This window comes from Vanacampus margaritifer, chromosome 14 (genome assembly GCF_051991255.1).
Source record: "Vanacampus margaritifer isolate UIUO_Vmar chromosome 14, RoL_Vmar_1.0, whole genome shotgun sequence".
NCBI classification, from domain to species: Eukaryota; Metazoa; Chordata; class Actinopteri; order Syngnathiformes; family Syngnathidae; genus Vanacampus; species Vanacampus margaritifer.
The window spans coordinates 10,256,691-10,267,732 of record NC_135445.1 but is presented as its reverse complement, the minus strand read 5'-3'; the positions used below and the strand labels follow the sequence as shown (position 1 = coordinate 10,267,732).

The following is an 11,042-nucleotide window of genomic DNA, read 5'->3' as shown; positions in this document are numbered from 1 at the left end:
TAGTAAAGCAAAGAAGATGTTTAGCCTACACATTAAAAAAAACAAGCAACGAAGTGGTTGAAGTATCAATTAAAAATAAAAACATTCTTATACAGTTATTTGTTTCGTTTGTGCGGGTTATGTTTTATTTTATCGTAAATCGCTGCGTACAGTGTATTTAAAGATATGAGCATACTGTTTGCTCGCCATTTAACATCTTTGATAATAATTTGTCACCTGACTGAAAAAGCGGAAATTGTCTGACAGTCCCCGTTTATCTTTTAACGTTGGCACAATAATAAAGCGCACATACCCTTGTTTATAAATTCCGTAATCTCCATTATAACATTCCAGAGATCTATTCAAATCGTTGACAAGGGTTCACATTCAGTGTCGCTTTTTTATTGCGTCAGAGTCCGCGCGGACAAGCACGTGTGGGCTTGCTTTCTGCAAAGGGGTTCCCAGAAATCTAAATATTAGACGATTTTAACATTGGGAATATTTTACAGCTATGGCGGATTTACCTGCGGACGTGAAAGCTTTCCTCGTCACGCACCCTTTTCTCGAGCTAACTGACAGTAAAAAGGTGAGCGAGCAGGAGCAGGTCAAAACAACATGAATGTGATGCTAGCAGTCATAGCCGCTTTGCTAATAACCACATCCACTGATTTGGAACGAGTTGTGATGACGGAATGTGTGAAACTAAAATGAATGGTCAGTTCATTAAGATGAATGGTGTTTCAGATAAAGTGCACACTGAATGGCCATGAGTTTCCATGCAACCTGGAGGAGCTGCAGAACTTCATCAAAGGGAAAAAGTATCAGAAGCTGAGCTCCCAAGCAGAATTTAACTACAGCCAGTATGAACCCCACATCGTACCAAGCTCAAAACAACCGTAAGAATACTCACTATCTTATCAAGTGATTTGCCATTGCTTCTCAAAGTACCAAAGAAATGACGCAAGTACTCAAATCAGGTTGCTCTCTTGATGCTTCTTGTTGTGTGTTGTCTTGTGCAGCAATCAGCTCTTTTGTAAGCTGACCCTCAGACACCTGAACAGGCAGCCACACCATCTATTAAAACACGTCAACGGGAAGCGCTTCAAGAAGGCCCTTGGCAAATGTGAGCGTGCCACTCTTACTTCTCTGATCTCCATGCATGAACTACTTCTAGATGTTTCCACTTCTAGTGTGAGAACGTATTTCATTATATGTATATACATTAGGGTGGAGGAATGTTTATGTGTACCGTGTATAAGGCTGGGTGATTAAAGGGACAGTAATGTGAAAAATCTACTTTTGGGAGCTTTTAGCTATGTTAAATCAAAGTGATGTTTTCATCTATTCGCCCCTCTATAAAAAATTCTAGGTCATCCTGCTCTCCAAGCACCAGCCCCTCCCAACCCGAGGTTTTACTCAACCAGGCGTTTTACTTCTGCGTTAGAAAAATAGTGAAGGATTATAATATAATTTGTAATCTTTTGCGTGTTCAAATAAATCAAAGATGAGATTCTTGTGAAGAGGGTCCTTGCAAGGTTGATTTATTACAGAGATCTCTGGTCACACAATTGAATATCACTAAAGCAGTGTCATCCAAGAATGTGTGATCCTCCCCCCAGGAGACACAGCCCTTTTATTCCAATCCGAGTTTGCACAGAAAAACGCCTCTCTCCTCCCATCAAATACGAAAATCAGATTACATTCTCACAGTATGCTAGGTTGATCTTTCACATTTAGACAAAACAGAATCTCAATATGCCAGTTTGCACTTTCTTCACATTTAGACGAAACAGGTTCTCAGTATGCCAGCTTGCACTTTCTCCAAGCAGGACAAAGAAAGGGGATTTAGACAAAACAAGATAACGGATAGGTTAAGGTCGAGTTATATTGAGTTTAACATTATTTCACCTGCTCTACACATCTATAACTAAATTCAAAATGGTTAAAATATAAAATAAAGAATTAAAAATGTTAACAATAGCCAGCAAAATACCTAATATTTAATAAAAAATTAGATTTTGTCATTATATTGTATGTTTGCTGTTGTATGCCAGTATCTACAAAAGTCATACTTTACTAGCATTGGATGAAGTATCGATTTGGCGTCTGACTTGTTTTGTTTCTGCTACCCGAGATGAGGAATGCGTGAAGCAGGGCATCGAGTTCGTCCCAATCAGGCTCCAGCAGAAAAGGCCGAAGGAGACGAGCACGGACGTCCAGCGGGGCAGGAAGTCCAAACATGGCAACGGCGGGTGGGAGGCGTCCTCCAGCGACGACGAAAACCGCAGCGACTCGGAAGATAGCATGAGCGACCTCTATCCCTGTCAGCCCCTCGGATGCCGCGACTATTTATCCGACGCCTTTTAATCTGCTAACACGGTTTTCCATCACAGCGGCTGTCTTCACTATGAAGGACTCGGCCGAGGAGAACATGGAGGCGGTACCGCGCGAGGACGAGGATGACTTCCAAACGGATGAGGATGACGAGATGGAGGTGGACGCGCTACCCGTGCAGAAACGTAAAAAGGTCTGCTGATTTTTTTTATTTGTCTGTCGAGTCGCCTTTAATGGTGTCTTCATTTAATATGATACAAAATTATTTCTGTTTTCTAGGTCCAAGGTGGGGGCGGCTCTCAGAAGAAATTCAAAAACAACAGGAAAGACCGTAATAAAAAATCTGTGAAAATGATAAATGGAAAATAAATTATAGAACATTTTTTGTCTTGATATTGGTTATATTTTTGCAAATGAAAGTCTATCTATAATGTTGAGTTGTCCAAATTTGTTTTATATTTCAAATTTAGTTTCTGGTTTTCATTCAAAAGGACTTGACCAAAATACAATCTGTAAAAAATCTTACAAGCTATTAATAATATACTGGATGTTGGCTTCATTGTGTTTTGAAGACCAACTATGTCATAACTTGAAAATATAGTTTTTTCAGTAGCAATATAGAAGTTGAGATTTTTGTGATAGCTGTCAAAATGCAGAAAATCAAACCTGACCCAATAGTGTGTTTTGGCAACTTAAAGTGGCCTGTCCATTTAAGTTTGTTGTAATAAATGCAAGTCTGTTTTATTCTCTATGCCCAGCATACATAATAAGTTAGTCTGTTCTCTATTTTAATGTGGGTTCCATGGACAAATTATATATTGCACTACCATTAAAAAAATCTGGGGTCACCAAGATTATTTGTTTTCCATGAATGTAATTACAGTACAGTACTAGTACCTGTTGGGGTCAAGTATGTTATGTCGATCCTGAGGCTGTATTTCAGATTTTTTTTTTTTTGAAAGGGGAGAAACTGTCTATCATAAAAGGACATTGTACGTGATTAAAAAACAACAATATATAGCAAAGTATTTTTTTTTTTACTTGTATATGCAATACACTTCATTAAACTCCTGCCAAGTCCCTTTGCACTCTACAGTCTCCTCCACAGTAGGTGGCGGTATACACTAAAGTGATGTAATCCGCCAGTACTTTTGTTTGAAGAAGAAAAAAGGGTTTGTCCAAGTTAAAGCAACTGATGGATTAGCAGATGGCTTTTACATTGCAAAACGCGCTTCACTGAATAATTCGCCCTAAATTCATGCTCAACGTACTCGAATTTCGTCAAACATTATTACATTTCGTGTCCGTTTAAAGTCTTCTTAGCGCTCGTCGAAATGTCTCGGCCTTACTTAGCCCAACTTAGTTTGCTAGCCGCTAATTAACGAGTGCGTTTGTTATCTACACGTTTGCTCGGCAGAGATCAAGTGTGCTTAAAGTGTCGTCCATGTGAAAATGTACGCAATAACGAAAGTCAAGTCCGAAGAGCTTTGTGGCGCACAAGTGGAGAATGAGCGACATCGTCAACTGCTGGACACTGTTTGCAAGCAAATTCGAGTTGTGTTGAACAGAGCAGGTTCGTCAATTGTTTCGTCACTACATTTCAACAATATTCCTATATTTATTTTTAATATTAAAGGAGTCTTCATCCGGGCACTGTGTAACGTTACGATTGATATAACATTATTTGCGTCCCAAAATGTGGACCGTTCCTTCAAAATAAAATCAGGACTAGCCTATATCGTGAAAACAAATAACGAAAAAAAAACAATACAGTACTGGCATTACAAATATTCAATATATATTTAACCTCGGAGGCCACTGTAATGAGTCCATAACAATCAGTTAGGGTTCAGTGATTCCCCTAATAAAATAAGGACGATTTGTAACATTTACCAGCTCTTTTGCTCATGTGGCCCATCTGATAATCTTAAATATAAACAATAATGCACAACATCAAAGTCACAACAGACTTTACCAAAAACCATGTGCGTCTTGTCCCGCAGATGTCAGTGAAAAATATCTCCGTCTTGAGCGGCAGGACCCACAGTTCCCTGACATAAAAGAGGAGGCGTGTGAGCCTCTTGGTGTCAAAGAGGAAGAGCATCCGCAGCCCACCAACATAAAAATAGAGGAGCGGCGGACACCATACATTAAAGAGGAGGAGGATTTCACAGAGTTTCCAGTGATGGCTGTTCTGCAGAAGACTGAAGATGAAGGTCAGTCTGGGATAGGCTGCAGCAAGCCCGCGGCCCTCGTGAGGATAAGCGGTTCAGATACTGGGTGGATGGACAAAGAGAAGAAAGTGGCAGAGCCTCCACGCAGAAGCTCAAGTCAACCCATGGCAGAAACTAATGGTGAACCCTGTGGAAGATCACAAGGAGATACCTGGCTAGCTCCCATGTCAGATGGTGACAGCATGTCACAGTCTCCTGACACTGATGATGATGATGATGGACAGTCTGAAGGTGATAGGACACGTCACACTGACAGCAGAGAGAAACCTTTTGCTTGCTCACTTTGTGGCAAAAGTTACTATCGGAAAGCAGATTTAAATCTACACGTAAGAATCCACACCGGTGACAAATCGTTTTCCTGCTCGGTTTGTGGCAAAAGCTTTTTTTCAAATAGTAATTTAAAAAGACACACAAGAGCCCACGCTAGTTTTGCTTGCTCAACATGTGGTGAAAGTTTCTCGTGTAAGTGGACATTAAAATCACACACGCGATCACACGCTGGCGCAAAACCTTTTTCCTGCTCGGTTTGTGGTAAAAGTTTCTCATTGAAGGCAACTTTGAAGAAACACACGAGAACCCACACTGGTGAGAAACCTTTCGCCTGCTCACTTTGCGGTAAAACATTCTATGATAAGGGAGGCTTGAACACACACGCGCGAGTTCACACCGGCGAGAAACCTTTTAACTGCTTGGTTTGCGATCAAAGTTTCACTACAAGCAGCAGTCTACAAAAACACAAAAGAAGACACACTGGTGACAAACCTTTTGTCTGCTCAATATGTGCTCAAACTTTCACTACAAATAGCCAATTAAAAATACACACGCGGACACACACTGGTGAGAAACCTTTTGCCTGCTCCGTTTGTAGTAAAAGATTTTCTCACAAGCATAGCTTAAACTTTCACACACAAACACACGCTCGTGAGAAAACCTCCCAATATTCGCAAAAGAAGAACAGATGGAAACGGGCATAAGTCGCATTTTCAGTAATGGAGGTGAGGCGAGGAGGTGATTCTGATCTTCCAGGTCGGAGAGAAAAATACATTTCATGATGTCATCGACACAGTGCATTGTGTAGGCCAGCTGAAAAATGATGAATCCAGGCCTCGAGGAATTACTCTTTAGAGAATCTACCGAGATGCTGTTTGGAAGGCTGCTAAAAAAAAAAAATCCACTTTTCTCCAGAACAATATGCGTTTTGCTGAAGATTTGTCATCATCTACGACTGGTGGCAAAGGCGCACGCGAGCAACGGGAGACGGCGTATTTCATCGGAGGGAAAGCATTTGCCAATGGAACTGAACTGCTTCTTACTGCTTAGGATATCCTCGTTGACTTCTGTTGTTGGATAACTGGTACTGGGATTTGAGACTCATCGGAGGGCCCTTACGGTGTGTCAAAGATTCAATTTTGAGATTAACTAAGGAATGCCGTAAAAGCAAAGGGATCTGTTATTAATAAAAAAAAAACAATTCTACTATATTTGTTGTTGTTTTTTACTTTTTGTTGAATGCAAGGTCAATTTTGGAAAAACCTACTTTTGTCACCTGTTTTTTTTTTTTATATATATTTATTTATTGTATTTATGTCATTCAAATTAGTTTTATTTATTGGATAAAGGTTTATTTTTAAGTGGCTAAGATTGCGTTTGTCATTTGTGCATTTTATCTTTTAGTTAGACTAAAATAACTGATGAAGAATCCGTAGACGGAATTTAATTAGCCTATTTCTATTGTTGTGTTTCACTGACTTGCTTAACAGAGATGTTTAAATGGTGCAGCCCCAAACAACTGGGTTATTGTTCTAGCACACTAAGTCTTAATTTGCTGTTGTTTGTTTGTTGTTATTAATACGTCATTGTCTAGTGTTACTCTCAATAAGTGGGTTTCCGTCCACCTATTTGTATTCGAATTTTGAAGAATTGCGAAAAAGAAACTGAATGGAAACGCCAGAAATTCGCAAAAAAAATTAAATAAAAATGTTTTTACGCTTGGATGGGGTGGTTTAAAAATAGTAATAATAATAATGCGCATTTTGGCGATGGAAACAGGTTTTGCGAATAAGCGACTACAAGACCGGATATACGTCGTACGTTTGTAGTCACAGTAAATGGCGGATGATAAAGTAAGATATTTTACGATTCTTCTTTCTTTTTATAATTAATTAAAGAAAAACATTAATGCAATTTTTAATGGCTTTACTATTACACACTTCATTTACACGCGGGAGGGAAGCTAACCAGACAAAGTACTTCCGTTCAGTCCGTCAAAACCAACATTCCCACCTGGAACTCCCTATTGTCCCAATGTTCCGTCACTGCAACGTCGTCTCGCGGCGCATATTCGCAAAAGAAGAGCGGATGGAAACGGGCATAAGTCGCCGCTTTGCGCATTTTCACAAAATTCGCGTACAAATTTCGAAACATTGAGATGGAAACCTGACTATGGGGGTTAAGAAATATTGTAAAGCGATTTTTGTGTTTGCTAAACGGCATAGATTTTTTTTTTTTTTTCAAGAGACACACTCGATTACTGATGACGTGCGATTGACACATGGATCTACATACTCAGTCTGCTGGGCGTGCTACAATGAAACAAACAAAAGTTTTTATTTAAATTTTCCCCCTGGCTCATTAGTTTGTTTTTCTGTATTAATAACGTGTTTACAGGCTGATTGGTAACTTGTTTAAAATTGTTCAATAAAGTTATATGAAAAAAAATACATGTCAGTCACACGAGACTTGGAACGAGAGTTCAGTCATATCCGGGTTCAGCAACAGGCAGTGCGTAGTCTCAAAGATAGCCTAGCGATGATATGTGAATAAACATGTTAAACGACCTAAAAGATACTTAATTAAAAAACATTTCTATTTCCAAACAAGAATGATCACAACAAAAATACCGGTAGCTTTACCTCCAGCCAAGCCAATCAGTGGCTGCTCCTGATTGGTGGACTGTTTTCACGCTTGTTCCTAGTTGGCTGTTGTCCTAGGCTTCCTTGAGCGTCAGTTTTGAATGTTAAGTTTAATTAATAATAGAAATATAAATTACATTTTTATGGGCGGTATCTGCAGAAGACGAAATGCAATTCAGTATTGTTCTCTAAGCTACTTTTCTGCTCTACATGAAATGTATTTGGATTTACAACATGATGGGAAATTACACATGAAATAATTCGAACACTCAACAGTCAGTGCATGATTAAGTTGACATTCAAACATACAAATACACCCTACTGCAGAAAGAAAAAGCTACCCTACGGCGTCATGAATCCACATCTTGCCTTTGCCGTAAAGCGCCCTGGTTTGTTACAAGCCGAATGCACCTATTAAACCTATTTAATGAATAATTGATCAATTTGAAGACCGAAATCTTGTATAAGGCCAGAGTTTATATTCTTGCAGGTTTAATTGCAATGATACAGATTGAATGAGTCGGTCCTTGGTATAAAACAGCACTGCGGACCTGAGAGAGGACAGCTTGCCTCAATTTCGTTCCAGAAACGTCACGCAGCAACACTACCAGACCCCCTTCACTAAACACAATGTTGCCCTCTTTGGTTTAATACATGGCCTTACTAGCTCCCTTTAGGTTTTTATCCTGTAACATGGATGACTAACCAATTAAATGATCACTTTACGTTAGTGAAGCACACATTATGTGAAAGCAAGACACGGACTTTATTTAGATTGTCAGGATGATTTTACATACACACATAAACAACAGAGATTAGTGTTGTAAAACACCAGAGATTAGTGTTGTAAACTACACGTATTCATCCGGGATACATACTGTAATAGTTATGATTTCCTTCAAAAGGGCCCTTATGGGGTAGATGCCACGGACTTCCGACTTCCAGGTTTTACACACAGCGCCGTTTCCGGCCACTGCTGGTAGTGTTCAAACACTCGCACCCCACCCCTGCGCCCCCCGCTCATCAGCGGGAGGGCGTCTCCGCTATCTGAAATGCTTCGGACACTGAAACAAACACAACCTCGCACCAGTCGACGGGAATGCGCAACCGAAGGCCACAAAGGCGGAAGCGTAAGTACTGGGACACAGCCCACACATCGCAAACCGGAAACGGAAACAAAGCCGATGGGTGAAAACACGGAAGTTCCGCCTCCTCCATGGCATATAGTCCATAAACTTAGAAGTATTTCCTCGCCTCGTCATACTTATACATTTATATTGAATGTCACTTCTGTTGATTAGACAATACAAGTTTGACTCCTCATTGTCCTCAATCATTATAAGGAATTGCACTCTAGAAACAAGTGGTCGGCTCTTAAAAGAGCCTTTAGGGTGGTTGCAGTAGTCTATAAAGCTTTACTTGGATTTGGCAGCTTTTTCAGTCTTCTTAGGCAGTAGCACAGCCTGAATGTTGGGCAACACACCACCCTGAGCGATGGTAACTCCGCCAAGGAGTTTGTTGAGCTCTTCATCGTTGCGGACAGCCAACTGCAAGTGGCGGGGAATGATCCTAGTTTTCTTGTTGTCACGGGCTGCGTTACCAGCCAATTCCAAGATCTCGGCGGTCAGATATTCAAGCACAGCCGCCAAGTAGACGGGTGCGCCGGCCCCAATACGCTCGCCATAATTGCCCTTGCGGAGAAGTCTGTGAACACGACCTACTGGAAATTGCAGGCCGGCACGAGAAGAGCGAGTCTTCGCCTTGGCTCTTGCTTTACCACCAGTTTTCCCTCTTCCGGACATATTCTAAGCGTTTTGTCTGTTTTGTGTCTTTTCAACACGATGGCTACACGTCATACAGAGTCTTTATATACAGGCAGTTGCTGCTCTTTGATTCGATAGCTGAAGCGGAGAAGTGGTTGTCCAATCACATGATACACAGCCTTTATATACAGACAGTTGCAGCTGACTGATTGGATAGCTGAAGCGGGGAATTGGTTGTCCAATCGGCAATGAGCTGTAAACCCCGCTTTGAGCAGTTTACGCGAAACAAAAACTTTTAACTTCACGGATACACATGACCAAATGATCTGACAGGATAGATCTAGCTCTACACAAGTTTTTGAATCATACATATTTTAATTAACACTTATATATAAATATAGAAAAAAAAATCTGTCTGTGGCCTTTTAGCCCTGCACATTCGAATTAAGCGATTGTTGTCTTAACAGTCAGACACTATTCATATGCAAATGACTACTCAACACAGACGTTATGCTGGAATGTTTAAAGCAGGGTCCGAGAGAAGTGGACATAACATGCATTGATAATTACTTCTCACACCTCTATAAAGACCTACTATTTCAACATAATTACATTTCCCGCCCATCCCTGTCAAGAATAAAAAATATTTATTGTCATTATGCAACCATAACAAAATTTTGCTCCAGCAGCTTTCGGCACAATTTAAAAAGGAACATAGTATAAAAAGAAAACTAGACTACATCAATTAAATAATTAAAAAGTCCAGACGAATTGTGCAAATACGCAGGATATTGCAACATTTTCTTAAAGTGTAATATGTGTCTATGTGGGTGTTTGCAGTTTAAAATACATAATCCGTAGGTGAGCATTTTTTAGAGACGGGGTGATGCATTTCACCGCTCTGGGGGAAAAAAACTATACAGCAGTCTGTTGGTGCGAGTCCTGATATTCTTGTACCTCCGTTTTACACAAATATTAATACATTGCATTAATCAGAATGAGAATTATTATGCAGAACTGTTACTGAGCAACATTCAAAGTTATGCTGGAATTTCTCAATTAGGTTCAAGTGTGGTGGCTCTTAAAAGAGCCGTTGTGGTTGTGTCAAGGAAGTTTAAGCTCGCTCTCCGCGGATACGGCGGGCCAGCTGGATGTCTTTGGGCATGATGGTGACCCTCTTAGCGTGAATGGCGCACAGGTTGGTGTCCTCGAACAGACCGACAAGGTAAGCCTCGCTAGCCTCCTGCAGAGCCATGACGGCCGAGCTCTGGAAGCGGAGGTCGGTCTTGAAGTCCTGAGCGATCTCCCTCACCAGGCGTTGGAAGGGCAGTTTACGGATAAGCAGCTCGGTGGACTTCTGGTAGCGACGGATCTCACGGAGAGCCACGGTACCGGGCCTGTAACGATGAGGCTTCTTGACGCCGCCGGTGGCCGGGGCGCTCTTGCGAGCTGCCTTGGTGGCCAGCTGCTTCCTAGGGGCTTTGCCGCCGGTGGATTTACGGGCTGTCTGCTTGGTTCTTGCCATCTTCGTGGTTTTGTTTACCTTATAGAAAACAAATGTACTAGAGGCGCCACGCGACCCGGTTTTAAGCGTCTGGTTCGGCAGCGCATGAGTGACGCGCACTCAGAGCGGCGCAGCCGATTGGTGCGCAGCTCCTGCTCCAGCTCAGCCCCGCCTGGAAGAGAGATCTCCCGCCACAAGGCTCGCTGCCAATTGGGGGGAATTATTTTCAAACTGCCCGCTGTAATGCAAACCCCTCTTCGCGCTGAAATCCTCTTTCCTGGTTGGTCTGACTCAGAACATCACGCGTATTCTGCGG

At 41.4% G+C, this 11,042-nt stretch overlaps 4 protein-coding genes across 4 annotated transcripts; 2 read left to right on the top strand and 2 right to left on the bottom strand.

Moving 5' to 3' along the window:
• The first annotated feature begins 214 nt into the window (after window positions 1-214).
• On the top strand, window positions 215-2,695 carry surf2 (surfeit 2). Its single transcript, XM_077542846.1, has 6 exons — window positions 215-565; window positions 724-875; window positions 999-1,102; window positions 2,114-2,302; window positions 2,373-2,506; window positions 2,593-2,695. Exons 1-6 carry the CDS (start codon window positions 491-493, stop codon window positions 2,680-2,682), a joined length of 744 nt encoding a protein of 247 aa, XP_077398972.1. The 5' UTR covers window positions 215-490; the 3' UTR covers window positions 2,683-2,695.
• Window positions 2,696-3,490: 795 nt separating this feature from the next.
• On the top strand, window positions 3,491-6,186 carry LOC144034230 (uncharacterized). Its single transcript, XM_077542845.1, has 2 exons — window positions 3,491-3,886; window positions 4,317-6,186. The coding sequence occupies exons 1-2, from the start codon at window positions 3,766-3,768 to the stop codon at window positions 5,519-5,521; spliced, it is 1,326 nt and encodes a 441-aa protein (XP_077398971.1). The 5' UTR covers window positions 3,491-3,765; the 3' UTR covers window positions 5,522-6,186.
• A 2,015-nt stretch (window positions 6,187-8,201) lies between these two features.
• LOC144064088 (histone H2A-like) lies at window positions 8,202-9,346 on the bottom strand. The gene has a single exon (XM_077586322.1). It carries the CDS (start codon window positions 9,259-9,261, stop codon window positions 8,875-8,877), a length of 387 nt encoding a protein of 128 aa, XP_077442448.1. The 5' UTR covers window positions 9,262-9,346; the 3' UTR covers window positions 8,202-8,874.
• A 989-nt stretch (window positions 9,347-10,335) lies between these two features.
• Window positions 10,336-10,747, bottom strand: LOC144034038 (histone H3). Its single transcript, XM_077542557.1, has one exon. It carries the CDS (start codon window positions 10,745-10,747, stop codon window positions 10,337-10,339), a length of 411 nt encoding a protein of 136 aa, XP_077398683.1. The 3' UTR covers window position 10,336.
• Window positions 10,748-11,042: the final 295 nt, after the last annotated feature.